The following is a 22,747-nucleotide window of genomic DNA, read 5'->3' as shown; positions in this document are numbered from 1 at the left end:
TCAAAATACACCTTGTTCTAGAAATAAAATCACTGATGTCACTCACTTGTAAGTCTGATGAACCTGAACAATATAAATTATATGACATTAACTGAATGGCAGATCTCTATCTCCATTGTCTTCATATACATTTGGAGTATGTGAATTAAACAGATAAAGACATAGAAATGAAGTGACTGCATTACAAGAGGCAGAATTGTCTTTGTGACCTATAGTTAGCATCTGGTTTGGGTGATGAAGTCACCCTACTGGACTGTCAGAATTCCTTAACTAGCAATTAAAGCACTACCAGTACATATGGATTCATACCAGATAATATGACTCATGTAGCTCTCAGAGTTTAAGAAGGTAAAACTTGCCCTGAACAGTTCTCTGTGAGACAGGTGAAGATGTTTTTGGATGAGGTCAGTCAAAAGGTTCTCTCTTAAAATTAAAGCTCTTAGCAAAGTCAAATTCCTGAGGTATCTTTGACTCTTAAAACCAGGCAATGCATATTCATGGGCCAAGTGTCAACTTTTTATCACCTCTTCACAAAAAATCAAACATCTTCACAAAAAATACAACAGCTCAAGTGGTTTGGCCATGCATCAAAATCATACTTCAGCAGCACCAGTTTCAAGATAACATTTTTGACTCAAAGCAGGAGGTTGAGCAATGGTACGTTTGTTAAACTCAGCATTCACTTTATAGAAATTTCAGTCCTAGAAGAGCAAACTCTGTGGGATCATCCAGTGACCACGAGTCAATTAGGAGAAAATAAACTAGATGTCATGACTCTCACTTATGTCCTTCGCCATAGCCTAAAAGGTCTGTCTGCTCAAAAAAGACACTTGAGAAATTAGCCACCACACCACTGTAGGAAAGGGCTGTTACTGGAAATAGAGACGTTATTGGCAGTGCTTGAAACACTCACTGCTCTCTCTAGGAAGGGCTCCCACTGCCTCATGTGCTTAGGAGCCAGTGAACCTAGCTGAAGGACCATGTTAATGAGGCCAGTGGACCAGACTCCCCACTGGACAAGCTGTTTCACACGGTGAACAATTGTGGCCTTGATGACACAAACCACATGTCAACCTGAGGGAGAGTGACATCATTGTTCATAAAAGAGGACTAACCAGAACAGCAGTACAATCCAAAGCACACACACTATTGACACCGGGCCCCTAGTGAGAGGGCAGGAAAGGAGGTGAGCAGAAACTTAGGCCTTCAGTTGTGGGTCATACAGATGACTTACAAGAGGTTTTGCCAGGGGAAACTAAATGAAGGTAACTGTGCTCCCTGCACAATTCAAATGTGTGCCTGCACAGAAAATAAGAGGCTATGTAAAGATTATCAGCTGAATCCAGCTGCCTCCCCACCCCACAGGAATACACAGCATCATCCCTACCCTTCGGACAAATCTTGCTCAATATCCTAACATCTTCCAAGGGGCACGCTGTTAGAAAGCCATAGCTAAGTCTGGTTGCTACAGCAACACAGCATCCAATGATGTTTTGTGAGACCAGAATATGAAGATAGACACTCTCCCAAAAGCTGGCCCATCTGATGGTGGATGCGTCTGGCAGCAACTTCAGTCATGAAGTCATGCAGCATAAGCTCCCATATCACTGGCAACCGTGCTGCCCATGACTCATGTAGCTCTCAGAGTTTAAGAAAGTAAAACTTGCCCTGAACAGTTCTCTGTGAGACAGGTGAAGATGTTTTTGGATGAGGTGAGTCAAAAGGTTCTCTCTTAAAACTAAAGCTCTTAGCAAAGTCAAATTCCTGAGGTACCTCTGACTCTTGAAAACCAGGCAACCCATATTCATGGGCAGAGCTAAGTCTGGTTGCTACAGCAACACAGCATCCAGTGATACTTTGTGAGACCAGAATAAAGACACTCTCCCAAAAGCTGGCCCATCTGATGGTGGATGCTTTTCAGAAGCATTTGGGTGTGCTCTCCATCCCTGCCCCACTTCCATACAATGGCAGGGCAAAGCCTTCCCCGAGAAGATTTAAGGATGTATCCATTTTAATTGTTTCTCAACTGCTGTGATCTAGAAGATGTGCCAGGACTGTGTTTAGGTTGGATGTGGTCTGCAGTCTTCCCACACAGGATGTTTTGGGTGAATGACTGCTGACTGCTGAGTAGATTTCATCTTCAATGCCAGGAAGATCCTTGGAGGTGAAACACTGAAGGCCTCTCTATCATGATGATGAAAGAGGCAGGTTAGCATGCTAGAGGATCCTGATCCTCAGTCCTCAGGAAAATCATGGCAATGGGTTTGGTTTTTTGGTTACTTTGTCTTATCCACCTGAGTGTGAACAGTGACTCCCTCCTCACCCTCTATCTCCTTTTAACAAGAAGAGTAAAAATTATGAGGATTTCACAGCAGGAGAAAGATTTGAGAATAACTCAAGGCTGAAACTTTCCCCCACCTACCCACCCTCCTTTGTTAAGAATGATGGCATTCAAATTGCTGGACTATGCTTGCAAAACTCCAGTCCTCTGGGAATTCATTCCTCAGGCTCCTTAGTTGGTGGGGTCAATGCAGTAGCAAGATACTCCTTTCCCCCTTGAAAGAGTTCTGAATGAAACACTTTAGGTGAATTTGCTCACTTTTGCCTCCCAGCATCCCTGATGCCAGAGTGAGGTCATCCCTGGGAGAAAGGTCTGCTTCAGGGCCCAGCTTAGAGCTGTCCAGTCCCATTTCTGAAGTCCTGCATAGGAGCTGGATGGCCCACAGAGCCTCTTCCCACCGACACCCCAATCTTGGATGTGTGCCTCACAGGAGTCTGAACAAAAGCTTGACCTGAAAAAGGTTTCTGGATGGCTGGGAATCTGGCCAAAAGACTTTTAGCTGAGCCCCCTTTTTTTGCTAACCTTTCACTATATTATTTAAATTTAATTTTAGAAAGGAGTTACTCAACTGCAATGACATAAATGGACAGTATATCATTAAAAACCAAAATGAAATATGTTCCAGCTGATCAGCCTTCTACTTTCCAACCGAAGCTATTATTTATCCCCATTTTATTAAAAAAATTTTCAAACATGAAGAAAAGTTGTAAGAATTTTATAGAGATAAAAATCCATATTATCATCTAGATTTTACAATTAACATTTTAGTATACTTATTTTATCACATATCTATCTATCTATTCATCTTTCTATTCAGTCATCAATCCATCTTTTTAAAAATGCATTTCAAAGTAAGTTGTATACATTAGTGTACTTCTCCCTAACTACTTCAGTCTGCATACCATTAATTGTTCAGTATTTGTTTATAGTTCTTTTCCATTTCAGAGAAAACTTACAGGCTATGTAATGCACAAATCCTAAGTAAACCATTTGCATATACCTGTGTGTATATGCAGTAACCAATGTACATACTTTTAATAACCCAAACCACTGCTGAGATATACCATCACCCAGAAAGCTCCCTCATTCCCCTTGCCAGTCAATCCCCACCACCTCCTATCCAGAGGCAACCAATGTTCTCATTTTCTTCTAACATTGATTCGTTTTCCTGTTCTGAAACTTTATAAATGGAACCATTCAGTGTGAACTCTTTTGTGTAAGTCTTCCATCATTCCACATATTTTTGAGACTCATCCATGCTGTTGTAAATATCATTAGTTCATTTCTTTGTATGAAGATACCTCAGTGTCTATGTTTATTAGAGTCCCTGGGTGGCGCAAATGGTTAAGCGCTTGACTACTAACTGAAAGTCTGGTGCTTTGAAGCCACCCAGAGGTGCCTCAAAAGAAATGGCTGGTGATCTCCTTCTGAAAAATTACAACATTGAGAACCCTATGGAGCAGTTCTACTCTGTACAAATGGAGTCACCAAAAGTCAGAATTGACTCAAAGCCAACTGGCTTTTTTTTTTTTTTTTTGGTATGTTCATTCTTCTGTTGATGGACACCTGGTTTTCCAGTTTGGGGCTATTAAAGATAAAGCTACTAAGAACAATCCTGTGCAAATTACTGTGTGGTCATATATTTTCATTCTTCTCAGGTAAATACCCAGGAGTGAAATTGCTGGGTCATGCAGTAGACGTATGAGTTTACATTCGCACCAACTGTTTATGAGAGTTCTGGCTGCTCTACCTCCTCATGAACACTTGGAGTTTATCAATCTTTCTAATTTTAGCTATCCTAGTGGGTATGAAGTGTTACATTAAGCTGTTATTTTGGCAACTTTTCCAAAGTAACCTTCCCCGACGCCCCCGCCAAAAATATATATGTGTGTGTGTGCATACATGGATCAAGTATAAAGGAAAAATTGGTTGAAGGAGGCCTAGACATTGATATATGCGATAATAGAAAGGTTCATCTTATCCAAACCCAGGTTAGGCAGCCAATAGCTTGAAAGAATAAGAAATGGGCAAAGAAAATGTGGAACAAGCAGCCAGACCAGTTTTTCTCATTTACAACTCTCTCAACTATAATATTAGAAAAGTAAATTTAATGCTTAGAAGACTACAGCCTTCACTGACAGGGAAATAGAAACTCTGTCTCCTTACAGAGCTGGCCCAGTGTAGACCACAATGGGTTCCTCAGTTTGCCTCCTCATGGTCAAGCCCCTTCAGCCTCATCCCTATAGAGCTGGCCCAGTCCATAAACTGGAGTCTTGACTACCCAGACAATTGGGATGAACATCTTGCTCCTCCCTTCTTCTTCCTAACACCAACCCTGGACCTGAGGGAGGGAATTAACATTTTTTGAGCATCAACATTGCACCGGGCCCTATCGTAGTCACTTTGTGTACACTGTTGTTTAATCCTCCCAATGACATCCCTATAAAGTTATCTACTGACAGCTTCCCATTATAGACGTAAAACTAAGACTCAGAGAGATCTAGCAACTTGCGCACAGAGATAGAAGAACAAGAATTTGTCTCTGAATCCTATGCACTTTCCACTCCACCATGCTGATTACTCGGAAAGCAAATTGGAGGTGGCTTAAGAGCTCAGTTGGTATGAAGTAGAAAAAGGTGCTACATGTCTCCTTGTCAGATTTGTCTCTTTTTCTTTCTTTTCTATTTTCAATTTTCTAGTGTGTTTGTGTTGAGGTCATGGTTGTTCTGCCCCACCCTGACCAATCAGTCTTTCACAAGATGCAGACATAAAAGAGTTGTAACTCTCCTCTCTGCAGCTGTGACCGTGTTTCGGGCTTTGAGATTTTCTCTTGCAGGAAGAAATCATTAGCCTGTCACTTTCACTCTCCTCTTCCCCACCCTCTTCAATACCTTAGGGCCTGATAGCAACAGGGCTTGATGTGGAGGATATGCAAGGAGCAAAGGCAGCAGTCCTGATCCCTCACTGTTCCTTCCTCCCATGGCTGGGAGTTAAATGTGTTCATCATCATTAGACCAAGTTACCTGTTCCTGAAAAGCACTAGCTTGCTCCTCAAATCCCGCTGTTCGGAAATAATTGACGACATCTATCACAGCCCAGTCTGCAGGGTCTGGTGGTCTTCCATTCTCCATGGAACTACAAAACACAAACATGACAGCCGTCATGGTAATGCATGTATGTGTTCTGGCTTGCTGGAACCATGGCCCTCTTTTCCTTCAGCGGCCCAGATCCCAATCTACCTCTCTTGTGTTTCATGGGCTTAGAATATCATTACTCTCAGAAGCTCATTCACTGCTTCTCTAATAAACCATTAGACCTTTAAGATAACGTATTTCCTCATGAACTGTTTTTTAATCCAGAGATAATGAGAGTAACCCAATGACTTCCGGTGACCCACAGGATGATATTCATACTCCAGAGTTAAGAACACCAGGCTCTTTACAATATGGCTCAACACATTTCTCCTTTTCTATCTCCTATCCCCTTCCCTGAGTCGGAATCTACTGGACGGCACTGGGTTTTTTGGTGGGGTATCCCCTTCCCTACTCCCACCCCCATACATCCAGTGCCATAGGCGTGCTGTACCATGCCATTTTATGGCTCTTCACCTTTGTACATGCTGTCTCAACCACTTATAATGCTCCCTGTCCCTTCACCCATCTTTACCTGAAAATACTCTACCATTCCTGTCATAGTTCAAATCCCACCTCCTCTATGAGCTGTTTTCTGGCTCTACCAGGCAACTGCTTTTGTTATAATCTCCTCTGAGTTCTTCTAGAACTCTACTCAAATGTATATTATGGCACTTTCCACACTGGATGATGACATTTGCTTATTGGATAGCATTCCCATTAGCCAATGGCTTGAACCATTTCTCACTTTATTATTCCTAGTGTCAAGCACACAGAAACTCAACTGATATTGCTCAAATGAATAAATGTATGATAACAAGCATTTGTTTGAGAGGGTCTATGGATAACCTACCTCACTGGATTTACAGAGGAGGGTAGGAGAAGTGGAATACAGGAAGAATGGCAAAGATCTACAGTTACTATTGCTCTGCCTTATTTCTGTTTGGGAAGTATTTTTCTGGTTTCTATTTTATATAACTTGTTAATTCCTGATCAAAGTAAGATATTTCTCCAACACCATTAGAGTTAAAAGTACTAAGCCTAGGTACAGCTCTGCCGCTCACTAACTTGGTGTTTTTGGACTATTCACTCCTTCAGTTTCCCCTCCTATAGGACGGTAGCAATCTAGCAGATTACAAGTCTGTGACTGACTAATGGGACATTCATGAAACCATGTTTTCTATTAAAACTATCCTTGTTTAGAGTCATCTGCTTAGTTCACTCATTCAACAAATATTAAACACTTACTATATATCAGGCCATCAGATGGGTACTGAGGATTCAATAGTGATAGACTCCCTAGTACATAATTTGTGTGTATCAAATTGCTACAGGTGTTATGATAAAGAGTGTACAGAAAACACAAGAGGTACAAGGAGGGGCTGGTCAATTCTATCTTGGATGAACAAGGAGATAGGAAAGGGGATGGGGGGGCGGTCAGGTCAGGAAATGCTTCTTGGAGAAAGTGATCTTGAGTTTGGAGACTACATTTCAGCTTCCAGATAGAGAGAGCCACTTGAGAAATGTTGTGGCAGTCTGTTTTATCTGAGGGAAGAGCAAGCAGGCCAGTACGACTCCACATGCCTCTCACAATTTTGGCCTAGGCTCTGGTTTAGGTCCTCTTCACTCAAGTCTTATTCTCTGGATGATCTCTTCTATCCCCTTGAATCCAGTTACCTAAATCTCCCTCTTGAACCTTATATACAATAGCCTACCGGAATCTCTACTTGGGTGTTTCCCATGTGCTTTTAGGCTCAACATGTCTAGCATGAAGTTACCATCCCCTTCCCTGCATCGCCCTCCTCTCCAAACCCATTCTTCACCAGTGTTCTCTTCCCAAGTGAACGCCATAACTTCTGCAGCATGAGACAGAATCCCGGGAGTAATCCAGCTCCCTTGTCTGTTGCTTACCTCAATTAACAAGTCCTCCTAAAAAGCTCTTGAATCTATCCTATTTTTCTCCACTAATACTGCCACTTCTTTTGTTCAAACCATGCGATTTACTGTAGAGCCCCTTATCGTACTTCCTCACCTCAAATCTTGCTCTCTTTCAAGCATTTCTCTACACTCAATCCAAGGTGACAATTTGTTCCTCTGCTTTAAATCTTTTAAAAGCTTCCTCTTGGCCTTAAGATAAATTCCAAATAGCTTACTTGGCTTAGGAGTTTCTTTAGGACAAAGCTAGGCCCACCTCTCCAACTAAGAATATGTTGGTGAGCAAAGCAGACCTAGTACTTACTTTATGGACCTCACAATCCTGTGGGAATAGACATTGGTCAAATAACGATACAATTAAATATACAACTGCATATTGTGGTAAATGCTGTAAGTGACAGGCATACTGTGCTATGATAGTCTAGGGGAGGCTTTCCTGTGAAAATTTCTTTTGGGTTGAGGTCTAACTGTATGAAGCTAGGAGCTAACTGTATGAAAAAGTCAGGTGATGACTGTTCCAGGCTCTGTGGCAGGAGTATGTAGAACAAAGAGTTACGTAGGTGTTAAAAGCCACAGTAAGGATTCTCGATTTTTGTCTAAGAGCAATAGGAGCTGTTGAATAATTTTATATAAAGAGAGTGACCTGATCAGATTAACATTCTGAAAAAAGAGGGTATTGGAGAGAAGCCAGACGGGAAGAAAGGGCACCGATTAGAAGTCTATTCAGTCATCCAGGCAAGAGATTATGGTGACCAGACTAGAGTCTACTGAAAAAGAGAGATGTGTGTGGATTTAAAAGATATTTAATAAATAAAATTAACATGATTTAGTGACGAACTGGGCATGGAGAATGAAGGAGATGGGAGTGTCAAAGGCAACTGTTAGGTATCCAGCCTGTGGAACTGGATATATGGTGCTATCTTCACTGGGATGCCACCACCAGGTTTAGTTGGACACACTGAATTTGAGGTACCATTTATATTAGAATGGAGATTTAACATGCCAGAAATTCAAACTGGATTCAGAGGAGGACGTGAAACAAGGGATATCATTGCTGATTCATATAGATCTTGGCTGGAAGCAGATAATACCAGAAAGATGTTTACCTGCATTTTATTGATTATGCAAAAGCATTTGACGATGACCATTATCATAACAAATTACGGATAATATTACAAAGAATGGGAATTCCAGAGCACTTAATTGTGCTCATGTGGAACATGTACATAGACCAAGAGAGAGTTGTTTGAACAGAAAAAGAGGATACTGAGTGTTTAAAATCAGAAAAGGTGTTAGGGTTGTATCCTTTCACTAAATTTATTTAATCTGTATGCTGAGCAAATAATCCGAGAAGCTGGACTATATAAAGAAGAACGTTGCATCAGGATTGGATGAAGACTCATTAACAACCTGCAATATGCAGATGACACACCTTGCTTACTGAAAGTGAAGACAACTCTCAAGAGGCACTTCCTGATGAACATCTAAGCCTACAGGCTTTGGTATGGATTACACTTCAGCATAAAACAAAAATCCTCAGCTGGACCAATAAGCAACATCATTATAAATGGAGAAAAGATTGAAGTTGTCAAGGATTTCATTTTATTTGAATCAACAATTAGTGCCCACAAAAGCAGCAGTCAAGAAATTAAAGGATGTATATTGCACTGGGCTGATCTGCTTCAACAGACCCCTTTGAAATCTTAAAAAGCAAAGATGTCACTTTGATGACTAAGGTGCACCTGACCTAACCCATGGTATTTTCAATTGCCTCATATGCATGCAAAAGCTGGACAATGAAAAGGACAACTAAAGAAGAATAGATACATTTGAATTGTGTTGGGAAGGAATACTGAATATAGCATGGACTGCCAGAAGAACAAACAAAGCTGTCTTAGAGGAAGCAGAGCCAGAATGTTCCTTAGAAGCGAAGATAACAAGACTTCATTTTGCTTACTTTGGATCTGTTATCAGGAGGGACCAATCCCCGGAGAAGGACATCGCACTTGGTAGAGGGTCAGTGAAAAAGAGGAAGACCCTCAATGAGATAGACTGACACAGTGGCTACAAAAGTGGGCTCAAATATACCTACTATTATGAGGATGGAGCAGGACTGGACAAGGTTTCATTCTGTTATCCATAAGGTTGCTATGAATTGGAGTCAACTTGATGGCACCTAACAACATGAGCCTGGAGTTCAAAGCAGAGAAGTGGGGACTAAAGATACACACTTGGGAGACAGAGGTGTTTAGATGGTGGTCACACCCTTGGGCAAGGTGAGAAGAGAACTGGGCCTAGAACTAAGTGCTGGGGAAGTTCAGCATTTAGTGAATGTTGAAGAGATTCATGTTACTTTTAAATGAAAATTAAATTGCCCAGACTTTGGGGATCCCTAAAAGTCTTCAAATATCCAAAAGTCAATGGTCTAGCTGTATCGCCATCTCACCCCCAGCATAACATTTTGCTCATAGCAGTAGCCTAAAATATTTGATTAAAAAGCAAACTTCTGTCCCACTCAAAGAAAAGGGAGTCACTGATCACATGGCAAACATACTTCATTTAAAAACATTTACAGCCAGTGCTTACTAGTAAGAAGTGCTTTTCTTTTTTGGGGTTAGAGGTGGTGAATCTATAAACCCTGCATGCTCACGCACACATACACACCTATGCACAGATACATACACACTTACCACTGATTAGGCAATATTCTTTGGGGACAAAAAACTATTTTTCACCCTAACATGGTCAAACATTAACTTATATTTTTAAATCAATACTGCTGTTTAAAATCAATGCTAATTTGGTTTTAAAAAATTATCCATGTGCTTGAATTTTCCATCATCCCATTAACATAGGCAACCATTAGCTGACGTTGGGGACTCTCTTCAAGGTATCATCTTCCTTCTCACTCTTGCTTAAGGTGGGCTTTAAAAATATTTGGAAAGGTGTTCATTGTTCAAAAAAAGTCTTTTAAGTTATCTAATCAGTTAACTTCTAACAAGAAGCATAAAGTCCCATTGGATACACTTTTAAGTTTCCCAGAAAACATCTGAATTCAATCTTTCTGGGGTTGACTTTAATAAGCTGCCTTTCCTCATAAGATTAGTTATTTAATAGTAATAACAACATATACTATATTGTAATTTGGGGGTAGGAGGCTTTCCTGATTCTTATGCTGCTGGAATGTAACATCATCACTTCCATTACCCTGTAATATCCTGGAGTACTAGCAATAAGCAGAGAACAAAGACTTTGTACAACTGTTGACAGTGTACCATATAGAAATGTGGAACCAGGTGCTTTCTCAGGCTTAGGGTGAGGGAATCCAACCAAAACAGACAAGGGTTTAGAAACCAATTAATACATTTAATGATTGACCCACCTATGTTCAGTCCTAGAAGCAAATTAACTTAGAAAAAAAATCACAACATTAGACTATTCATATCCTAAGAAGAAAAGCCTGTCTAACTTCATCTCTGTAGCTCTCCATCACCTAGCACATTAGTCTGACTGGCACGTAGTAGATACACAGCAAAGGTCCGTTAAGTTAATGGACTAAGCACCAGGGAGTACTTACAGCCTATAATACACTTCTCACAGTTTCCTAATATTAGGCTCCCCTTTCTTGTTAACTGGCTACTGTAAGCCTCTTTTGGAAATGAGGAAACTAAAGCACAGAAAGGCTAAGTAACTCACCCCAAATGACATAGTAGATAAAGCCAAGATTAGAACCCAGATATGCTTGACTCCGAATCTATGCTTTTTCCATTAACTTATTCATTGATTAGGAGCCCTGGTGGCACAGTGGTTCAGAGCTCGGCTGCTAACCAAAAGGTCAGCATGTTTGAATCCACCAGCCATGCCTTGGAAACCCTATGGGGCAGTTCTGCTCTCTCCTACAGGATTGTTATGAGTCGGAATAGACTTGATGGCAATTTTTTTTTTTTAATTCATTGATTCAACAAATATTTACTGAAAGCCTACTATCTCAGTACTGAGCGAGTTGCAGAGTTACAAGGGGAGAGACTGCACAGACTCTGCCCTCAAGGAGCTGGAGATCTGGCAAGGGTGAGCAGCTAATTGTTAAGTTAATACTAGAATTGAGGGGAAACAAGGTGCTATTGAGCATGCACACAATGAAAGGCCCGGTTAGTTCTGCTGAACTAGGAAACTGGAAGACTTTGAAAGGCAGTATTGAAAAGCATTTATTGTTCCACACACCCTAACCTAGGTCCTTCTTGGTTGTCTATTAATGCATGATGGATAAGATTTCGCTGGGTCCTCCCAGTGATTTCAGCAACAGTTTTAAGCAGAAAGCTTGAGATGAGCCAAGGGATTATGATGGCAGGAAGGCACGGGGAGCCAGAGTACCAAGGCCAAAAAATCAACCATGAGAATATCTTGGAGGATGAAGTTAAGTGTCATCTTCCCCTCTGGGAAAACAGTAAATCTCCCCAAGAACCGCTATTTGTGACCAAGGTGAGGCATTTTATTCTTTTATAAATGCATAGGTCTCTCCAAATCGTTTTTAATGACATGTGTATATCAACTTCCAGAAGCAATTTAAATAGTACTGTTTAAAACTCCTCCTAAATGGTGATTCCACTGTGGCTGCTGATTTTTCACTGATCAAATGAGGTGACAGATATAAAAGTGCCATTATCAATTAATATTTATTACTCATAGTGGAAACCCTGGTGGCATAATGGTTAAGAGCTATGGCTGCTAACCAAAAGGTCAGTGGTTCGAATCCTCTTGGCACTACTTGGCAACTCTACGGGGCAGTTCTGCTCTGTCCTATAGGGTCATTATGAGTCGGAATTGACTCAGCATCAACGGGTTTAGTTGTTTTCTTTCTTTTTTTTATCATAGCAAAATGTTTCTTAGGATACAATATATAAAAATGATGTTTATGAATCTTTTTCCAAGCACAGAATCTTTTAAAAAATGGGTTTTGTTTGTTTTTTGCTGTTTACCTTACTACAAAACACTAGCAACAGTGTTCAAGGACAGATTTTGTCTGCCATTCCGTCACTTAATCAAATCGATGTTTCCATTTAACTCAGTCACCTATTAATCCTTGTGCATATGGTTAGGCACATCATGTACTGATAAAAATTATATCGTGTGAATAACTCACATTGGGAAACAATTATCCCTTAATTAAATAATCACCTTACTTTTCAAAAGAGCTAGAGAGGTACAATCATGGGGACAGAAATGCAATAAATAACAAATTTGGCAGATATCTGCAGATTAACTGAGACCTTATTATGAGTGTTTTCATATTGGTACATTATAATTTTAAGTGCTGGCAGCAAAAGTCTCCATTTTCCCTTTACATATCAGTGAGGGCAGATGGAAAATGGTTGAAACTCTTCTCCAAATGTACCAGTGGATGTTTTATGGTACTTATGATGTTATAGGTTCTGAGAGTGGATCAGGCCAAAGGAATAATCTGGATAAATACAATTCATATGTGATTTTGAAACTACATTATATTCATTCATTAATTGCATTTCTTGCTTCAAAGTTCAGAGCAAAAGTGACTTTTAATACTGGTTAACATATTATGGTGATCTATTTGTCACATTACTCCTTTATAAAACTGTGTGTTACTATAATTCTGTGTGTTACTTATTTTTATACTTGGAAATGCACTCTAACTTGGTACTGCACTGATCTTTACAAATTATTTTTAAAATCAGATTGACCTACTTTTCATCCCCTGTCTGAAAACTGCCTTTGGCGAAAGGCGATTTAATTCTGATTCTAATAAATTAATATTGATCTCTTTGCTTATGACATGTCTAAGAAAGAGTCAACTAAATGAGCTTTAGTTTTATGTCATTCCTTTCTCCCTCTCCCTTCATGCTAACAAGCAGAGGTCTGGCTAAAAGCAATTAAGGCTTTGATAGGTTTGTGGATGATAGGCTTTGGAGCCCTAAATCAGTGACAACACCAGGAGCAGGTATCCAGGACAGATGGGGGCATCTTCCTGCATCTTTCCCTTCCTCTGTAATTGGTAGCTACCCTCGGGCTGATGGCTTTCCTCTGAAATTGCAGTGTGCTCTGTCCAAACACTACCAGTTGCCATCAAGTTGATTCCGACTCATGGAGATTCCATGCACGCAGAGCTGTGACTTTTTGGCAGTAAATTGCCAGGTCTTTCTTCTGAGGTGCCTCTGGGTGGGCTCAGACTATCAACTTCCTGGTTAAGTATAAAACATTTAACCGTTTGTGGCCACCCAGGGACATCCCAACACTAGACCTTGTCATATCTCTGCTTGGAATGTCCCCCATACTCCATCCCATCTTTCTGAAAACAAAAAGGCCTATGAATTGCCTCGCTTCCTACCAGATCTTAATTTTCCAGTACAAATAAAACCCTCTGAGCTAGGGTAAATAAGGACACTTCGTTCAAAAGGACTCAATGAATCTTTTTTTTTTTTTTTTTACTATCAAATACAATTCATACATGCCAAACACAAACTTATTATGAATGTTTCATATCCTAATCATTACTGCTAAAGATGATAATCTAAAGAATGCCTCTAGAACTTTCCTTCCCTGCTCTGAGTCACAGTACACTCGTCTCCATTCCAAAGCACTTAGGTGTGGCTTTAAGGCTCAGACACACTCAATTCTCCTTCTGTAGGGATCTCAGTAGCAAGACAGAAACTACGTGGAAAACAGAAACCTGTCAGGGCTGATAATGTATGAAAGATATATAGTGCATGTCTGTGGATTCTGCTGGCATTAATTTAAACTTCTGTTGCTTTTACACTTAAAATATGATGTCTTAATAGGCTTAGCTGACTCTATAGTTTTGTGCATTTAACTCTTTAAATTTATACTAAGGCAACGGATAAAAGGCAGTATAAATCAAAACAGTAAACAGATTCAATTCTTAGCCCAAGTTATCATTTAAGAGAATAATCAGTTTTTAAGTTATTTATCATAAGACCATACAGAATGAACTTAGAAAGCAATAAAATATATACTTTTTTTATGATCATTTATTCATTAATTTTATTTATTGGGCTTTAAGTGAAAGTTTACAGTTCAAGTTAGTTTCTGAAACAAAAATTTATACACACATTGTTATGTGACCCTAGTTGCTCTCCCTATGATGTGACAGCACACTCCTCCTGTCCACTCTGGATTTCCTGTGTCCACTCAACGAGCTCCTGTCCCTTTTTGCCTTTTCATCTCACCAACATTCCAACTCTCAACTCTCCAACATTCATTATTTTGTGTTTTTTGGATTAATGCTAGCCTTGTTGAGGTAAGATGGTATCTCATTGTAGTTCTGATTTGCATTTCCCTAATAGCTAAAAAAAAAAAAAAAAAAAAATTTTTTTTTTTTTTTTTAATAGCTAATGATCATGAACATTTCCCCATGTATCTGGTAGCCGCCTGAATGTCTTCTTTGATGAAGTGCCTGTTCATATCCTTCGCCCATTTTTTAATTGGGTTGTCTTTTTGTTGTTGAGGTTTTGCAGTATCTTGTAGATTTTAGAGATTAGATGCTGATCAGATTTGTCATAGCCAAATTTTTTTTCCCAGTCTGTAGGTTGTATTTTTACTCTTTCAATGAAGTCTGTTGATGAGCATAAGTGTTTGATTTTTAGGGGCTCCCAGCTGACTAGTATCTTTTCTGGTATTTGTGCATTGTTAGTAATGTTTTGTATTCTGTTTATGCCATGTATTAGAGCCCCTCGCATTGTCCCTATTTTTTCCTTCTATGATCTTTATCATTTTAGATTTTATATTTACGTCCTTGATCCATTTTGAGTTAGTTTTTATACATGGTGTGAGGTATGGGTCTTGTTTCATTTTTTTACAGTTATGCCAGCACCATTTATTAAAGAGAGTGTCTTTTCCCCAACTGAAGGACTCTGGGCCTTTGTCAAAGATCAGCTGCTCATAGGTAGATGAATTTACATCTGGATTCTTGGTTCTATTCCACTGGTCTATGTATCTGTACCAGTACCAGGCTGTTTTGACTACTGTGGTGGTATAATAGGTTCTAAAATCAGATATTGTGAGGCCTCCCACTTTATTCTTCTTTTCCAGTAATGCTTTACTTATCTGGGGCCTTTTTGCCTTCTGTATGAAGTTGGTGATTTGTTTCTCCATCTCATTTAAAAATGCCATTGGAATTTGGAGTGGGATTGCATTGTATCTGTAGATCACTTTGGTTAGAATACACATTTTCACAATGTTGACTCTTCTCATCCATGAGCAGGGTATGCTTTTCCACTTACATAGGTCTCTTTTGGTTTCTTGCAGTAGTGTCTTGTAGTTTTCTCTGTATAGGTCATTTACATCTCTGGTTAGATTTATTCCTAAGTATCTTCTTGGGGGCTATTGTAAATGGTATCAGTTTGGTGATTTCCTCTTTGAAGTTTTCTTTGTTGCTGTAGAGAAATCCAATTGATTTGTGTTTGTTTATCTTGTGTCCTGATACTTTGCTGAAATCTATTAGTTCCAGTACTTTTCTTGTGGATTCTTTCAGGTTTTCTGTGTATAAGATTATACCACCTGCAAATAGAGATACTTTTACTTCTTTCTTACCAGTCTGGATACCCTTTATTTCTTTTTCTAGACTAACTGCTCTGGTTAGGACTTCCAGCACAATGTTGAATAAGAGTGGTGATAAAGGGCATCCTTGTCTGGTTTCTGTTCTCAAGGGGAATGCTTTCAGACTCTTCATTTAGGATGATGTTGGCCTGTTGGCTTTCTATAAATGTCCTTTACTATGTTGAGGAATTTCCCTTCCATTCCTATTTTGCTGACAGTTTTTATCAAGAATGGGTGTTGAACTTTGTCAAATGCCTTTTCTGCATCAACTGATACCATCATGTGGTTCTTGTCCTTTATTTATGTGATGGATTACATTGATTGTTTTTCTAATGTTGAAAAAAATTTTTTTTTTTTTCTTTTTGAACCTGGTATGAATCCCACTTGGTCATGGTTAATCATTTTTTTGGTATGTTGTTGAATTCTACTGGTAAGAATTTTTTTGAGGATTTTTGCATCTATGTTCATGAGGGATAACCTGTTGCTGTTGAGTTGATTCCAACTCATAGCAACCCTATAAGACAGAGTAGAACTGCCCCATAGGGTTTCCAAGGAGCTCCTGGTGGATTTGAACTGCCAAACTTTTAGTTAGCAGCCCTAGCACTTAACCAGTATGCCACCAGGGTTTCCTCATGATGGATAGTCTGTAAATTTTCTTTTTTTGTGATGTTTTTACCTGGTTTTGGTATCAGGGTTATGCTGACTGCATAGAATGAGTCTGGGAGTATTCCATCCTTTCCTATGCTCTGAAACACCTTTAGTAGTAGTGGTGTTAACTCTTCTCTGAAAGTTTAGTAGAATTCTCCAATGAAACCATCAGAGCATGGGCTTTTTTGTGTTGGGAGATTCTTAATTACCTTTCCAATCTCTTCTTTTGCTATAGGCTTATTTAGTTGTTCTACCTCTGTTTGTGTTAGTTTAGGTAGGTAGTGTGTTTCTAGAAATTTGTCCATTTCCTCTAGGTTTTCAAATTTCTTAGACTACAATTTTTCATAGCATTCTGTTACAATTCTTTTAATTTCAGCTGGGTCTGCTGTGATACCGCCCATCTCAGCTCTTATTTGGGTTATTTGCTTCCTTTCCTGTTTTCCTTTTGTCAGTTTGGCCAATTGTTTATCGATTTTGTTGATCTTTTCAAAGAACCAGTTTTTGGTCTTGTTAATTCTTTCAATTGTTTTTCTGCTCTCTATTTCATTTAATTCTGCTCTAATTTTTATCATTTGCTTTATTCTGGTGCCTGAGGGCTTCTCTTGATGCTATTTGTTTGAGTTGTAGGGTTAATGTTTTGATTTTGGACCTTTCTTCTTTTTGGATATTTGCATTTATTGCTATAAATTGACCTCTGAGCACTGCTTTTGCTGTGTCCCAAAGGTTCTGGTAGTATGTGTTTTCATTCTCATTTGAGTCTGTGAATTTCTTTATTGTCTTCAACTTCTTCCATAACCGAGTAGTTTTTGAGCAAGGTGTTGTTCAGTTTCCATGTGTTTGATTTTTTTTTTTTTCTTGCTTTTTTCTGTTACTGATTTCTACCTTTACAGCTTTATAGTCAGAAAAGATGTGTTGTAATTACTTCTGGATTCCGTTACAGCTTGCTTTGGATTCCGTTAAGGTTTGCCTTATACCCTAATATGTGTTCTATTATGGAGAATGTTTCACGTGTGTTGGAAAAGAAAGTATACTTGGCTGCTGTTGGGCGGAGTGTTCTGTATTTGTCTATGACATCAGGTTGGTTGATCGTGGCATTTACATCTACTGTGTCTTTATTGAGCTTCTTTCTGGATGTTCTGTACTTCATCAAAAGTGGCATGTTGAAGCCTCCTACTATTATTGTGGAGTTGTCCATCCCTCTTTTCAATGCTGTTAAAGTTTGTTTTATGTATTTTGGAGCCCTGTGTTTGGGTGCATAAATATTTATTATGGTTATGTCTTCCTGGTGTATTGACCCTTTAATCATTATATGGTGTCCTTCCATATCCTTTGTGGTAGATTTTACTTTAAAGCCTATTTTGTCAGAGATTAATATTGCCACTCCTGCTCTTTTTTTATTTTTGTTTGCTTCATATATTTTTTTCCATCCTTTGAGTTTTAGTTTGTGTCTTTAAGTCTCAGCTGTGTCTCTTGCAGGCAGCATATAATCAGATCGTGTTTTTTTTTTTTAATCCATTCTACCACATTCTGTCTCTTTATTGGTGCATTTAGTCTGTTTACATTCAGCGTAATTATTGATAGGTATGAGTTTAGTGCTGTCATTTTAATATTTTTTTCCTGTGTGTGTTGTTGACAGTTTCTTTGTTCCACTTAATTTTCTATGCTGAGTCATTTTTTTTCATCTTTTTCACTGTTGCTGATTTTGTATTTGCTGAGTCTTTATGTTTTTCCTGTTTTTTATTTTGATATGTAGGATTGTTAGTTTCCTTTGTGGTTATCTTAATATTTACCCCTATTTTTCTAAGTTTAAACCAATCTTTTATTTCTTTATATCGCCTCGACTTCCTCTCCATATGAAAAATCTATGACTACTTTTTAGTCCCTCTTTGTTTTAATGTTGTCATCTTTTATATATTGATGTCTGTTTTCCTATTTTCATTGTTTTAGCTTTGATATATTTTTGTGACTTCCCTATTTGGGTTGATATTTGGTTGCTCTGTCCTGTGTTCTAGTCTTGGGTTGTTACCTGATGTTACTGATTTTCTAACTGGAGGACTCCCTTTAGTATATCTGGTAATTCTGTTTTGGTTTTTGCAAATTCTCTAAACTTCTGTTTATCTGGAAATGCCCAATTTCACCATCATATTTGAGAGGCAGTTTTGCTGGATATATAATTCTTGGCTGACAATTTTTTTCATTCCAGGCTTTTGCCTGCATGGTTTCTTGCCTGCATAGTTTCTGCTGAGTAGTCTGACCTTAGTCTTATCGACTCTCCTTTGTAGGTGACTTTCGTTTATCCATAGCCGCTCTTAAAATTCTCTCTTTATCTTTGGTTTTGACAAGTTTGATTATGTCTTAGTGGCTTTCTTTCGGAATCTACCTTGTGTGTGGTTCAATAAGCATCTTGGATAGATATCTTCTCACCTTACAATATTAGGGAAGTTTTCTGCCAACAAATCTTCAACAATTCTCTGTGTATTTTCTGTTATCCACCTCTGCTCTGGTACTCCAGTCACTGGTAGGTTATTCCTCTTGTTAGTGGCCCACATAATTATTAGGGTTTCTTCATTTTTTAAAATTCTTTAATCTGATTTTTCCTCAAGTAAGTTTGTGTCAAGTGCTTTACCTTCAATCTCACTAATTTTGACTTCCATTGCCTCAATTCTGCTCCTATGATTTTCTCTTGTCTAATTCTGAAATTTATTGTTAATCTTCTGGATTTCTGTTTGCTGTCTCTCTGCAGATTCTTACAGCCTGTTAAATTTGTCATTGTGCTCTTTTATAATATTCTTACGTTCCTCTACTGCTTTATCTGTGTGTTCCTTGGCTTGGTCTGCATTTTGCCTGATCTCCTTCCTCGTCTCTTGAATAGTTCTGCATATTAATCTTTTGTATTCCCTCTGGTAATTCCAGGAGGTTATATTCCTCTGGAAGACTTCCTGATTCTTTGTTTTGGGAGCTTGCTGAAGCCACTGTGATCTGATTCTTTATGTGATTTGATACTGACTTTTGTCTCCAAGCCATCAATGTTATTATATTTTATTATTTTATGTTTGCTTACTGTGTCCTAGCTTCTTATTTTGTTTTGTTTTGATATGCCTAAACAGGCTGCTCAAGTGAGCTAGTTTGATTATTGGCGCCTTTGAGTTCTAACATCCTTTCACCAGGTGGTTATTAGATTTGTTAGGTATGTGAGCCCAGGAGTCATTTACTCTTCCTGTATGGATTCAGCTCAGGTGTCCAGATAGTTGGTCACCAAGTTGTGGCGCAGGCTCTTCTCTACAGTCCTAGATGGGCAGGGGTGATTGGAGTAGGCACAGGCACCTGACTGCAGTAGGGGGTCACACACTGAACAAGGCAGGGGGCTGGTGGCTACCACTGAGTGTCTGGGAAGAAAGCATGTCCCTGTTCCCTGGAGTGCATAGGTGGATTTTGCAGCTGGACTATGGGCACTCAGTGCTGTTGGCTGTAAAGACTGAGAGGCACCACTTATTCTTGGACCCTTGTTGTAGGTAGCTAGGTGGCATGGGTGGAGCCACCAGTCCTCAGGCCCCTGATGTGGGTAGGTGAGGACCCTGCTTAATGGACACAATGGTGTCAAATGTCATGAACTTGCCACTCCACCATATAGCTGATACAGTGAAATTAGGTTTCAAGTATATACCCTGTTGTACTGTGCTAATGAGGGCCTACGCTGTTGAAATGGGCCCACACAGGTCTATATAGGGGTGAAATGCATTCAAAGTCTGTGGACCCCTTATGCCTGTGCCTAGGCAAAGAGCTGTACCTGCCCTGAGTTCTTGGCTTAGGGGAGGTGGAGATTATTTTTTCCTGTTAATTTGTTCCCTCCCTCAGGGTGCATGATAGGCCCTACTTCCGGCCCAGGGGAAGTGGCAGTTGGCAATCGTTGAAGCCAGCCTGGGACCAGGGCACAGCAGGGAGGGAGCAGGGAGAGAGGTTCTTCCCAAATGAGGTGTTTTTTGATCCATTCAGTAGGTTAGATGCGGGTACTTATCTTTTGCTGATTTGAGGGCTGCTTCTCGCTGGTTCTGGAGAGTCGAGCAATTTCTGCCACTCAGTTTCTCCTGATGAGGAAAATGTGTCTTGAATGCCACTGCTTGCCTCACCACGCTCGCTCGTCAGCTGATCTGGCCTGCAGGGTGCCAGTTCCCACCAGGTCAGGTCTGGTAACTCCTCGCTGCTTCTGAACTGTCTCTCCCTCCCCCTACCACTCAGTTTGATTCCTCAACTTTGCCTTTGATGTTCAGGGCTCCTAGACTGTCATATATAATTGATTCCCTTGTGTTTTTGGATCTTTGTTGTAAAAGGGACTACTGGAAGCATCTGACTGCTCCGCCATCTTGGCCCTGCCTCGGCAATAAAATATTAAAGGATAAATTTTAGCTTCTATAAGAAAAATAAAACTCCAAGTTTCAAGTATCACTGTTAACACCCATATATTATCCATATTCAAGAAACTATATAGCTCTCTAACTTATCCTACCAAACAGACCTGCATAAGGGTTACATCAGATTCTGATTAGAAAGGTCATTTTTCAGGTACAATTTATGGCCTCAATTTACTTCTTTTCTCTCTTTCCCTCCTCTTTTCTTTCCTCTCTCCCTCCCTCCCTTTTCTCTCTCTCATTCTCTTTCTTTCTTTTTTCTAACAAACTATCTGTTAAGAGATATTTAGTATTAGCCAGTTAAAATGTCTTGAGAGTTTATTTTTCCTTGCTTTTAGTTTAGAGGTACCTCACCATCACAATCACCAGCAGATTCAGACTGCTGTTCCCCAGAAATAACAGCATCCAGGGAATCCTCAGGTCACTGCTTTCAGGTGGAGTCAGGGTAATGTGGCTGTGGGGACCGGGAAAGGGTGGGAATGTGGGATAATCAAATGGTGGATGGAATATATGAAGGTGATGGAGAGGGAGTACTCAGGAACTACCAAGTAAGCTGAATAAAATCCCCTCATGCTTTCGAAGAACATAATCTAAAGACTGCTGATTAATTATATGATGCTATAAGGGGACAGGATTAGGAGTAAATGAACCTGAAGCCAGTAATCAGGCACACAATTATTTCTATCACTTTCCCATTCCTCCTTCCTCAAAGGAACCATGTAAGGCTTCTAAGAAAATAGTCAAATATCCTGTGAGGTTATTTATACAACCCTAAATGGTTTTTCTTTTTTTTAAATGACTGCTTCCATGAGAGATGGAGGCCTGACTGATGTGTAGATTGTTGTACATGTAAGTATTGATTTTTTTTAATAAGTAATAATAATCACTTGCTATTGGTATATGAAAAATTCTCTTTGATAATTCTACAATGAAGTCAGAGTTTTGAAATTCTAGCAATACCAATAAAATGTCAAACAAACCCTACTCTGGAGCCATGGTGAAACAGTGGTTAAGAGCTATGGCTGCTAACCAAAGGGTCCGCAGTTTGAATCCACCAGCCGCTCCTTGGAACCCTCTGGGGCAGTTCTATTCTGTCCTGTAGAGTCACTATGAGTCAGAACTAACTCAACAGCAACAGGGAACCCTACTCTAATATTTTACTTCCACGATTCACCTACGAATCTTCTAATTCATATGGGCACACATGGTAATTTTTTAACTTAATAGCTAAATAGGTGTGTAGCGATCTGCCCACAGAGAAGGCTATTTCAAAAGTTAGTGTTATAATTTTAATGTGAGCTTAAAAGTTTATGTTATAATTATACAACATTCATTTCCCCCTCCAAAAAAAAAAAAAAAATAAGTATCACTTTGCTCATTATGAAAGGAAAGACAGTTCCAAAAAAAAAAAAAAAAAAAATTGGGTTTGCTTCATAATGAAACCACCATCACCAACTGAACACAAAGGCAGAGGAGTATGGTCAGATATGCATGTTGAAGAAAAGATGTGACATTAAACAGAAATAGCTTCTTCTGAAAGTCCTTGGTAAACTCTTGTCGCTGGGAACTTGCTATTTCAGCACAGGGTCTCCACTGATGGTGCAAGGGTGTGGTGGTGGTGGAGAGAGAAACTGCTTCCTGTTGAAAAGCTGTGAATTTATTGTGGGAATAAATGTGTTTATTTGTGGGAATCGCGGGTT

At 39.4% G+C, this 22,747-nt stretch overlaps 1 protein-coding gene across 1 annotated transcript in view; it reads right to left on the bottom strand.

The window, feature by feature from the left end:
• SAMD13 (sterile alpha motif domain containing 13) overlaps positions 1-22,747 on the bottom strand; it is a gene marked incomplete at its 5' end in the record, with an annotated part of 52,854 nt that overhangs the window by 19,289 nt on the left and 10,818 nt on the right. The window contains one exon of the mRNA XM_049875553.1: positions 5,365-5,476. Within this exon, the coding sequence (XP_049731510.1) occupies positions 5,365-5,476 (112 nt within the window). The remainder of the gene's footprint in view (positions 1-5,364; positions 5,477-22,747) is intronic.

Source organism: Elephas maximus, chromosome 3, assembly GCF_024166365.1.
Source record: "Elephas maximus indicus isolate mEleMax1 chromosome 3, mEleMax1 primary haplotype, whole genome shotgun sequence".
In the NCBI taxonomy this organism is placed as follows: domain Eukaryota; kingdom Metazoa; phylum Chordata; class Mammalia; order Proboscidea; family Elephantidae; genus Elephas; species Elephas maximus.
The sequence above is the reverse complement of the archived record's forward strand: the minus strand, read 5'-3'. Positions and strand labels throughout refer to the sequence as shown.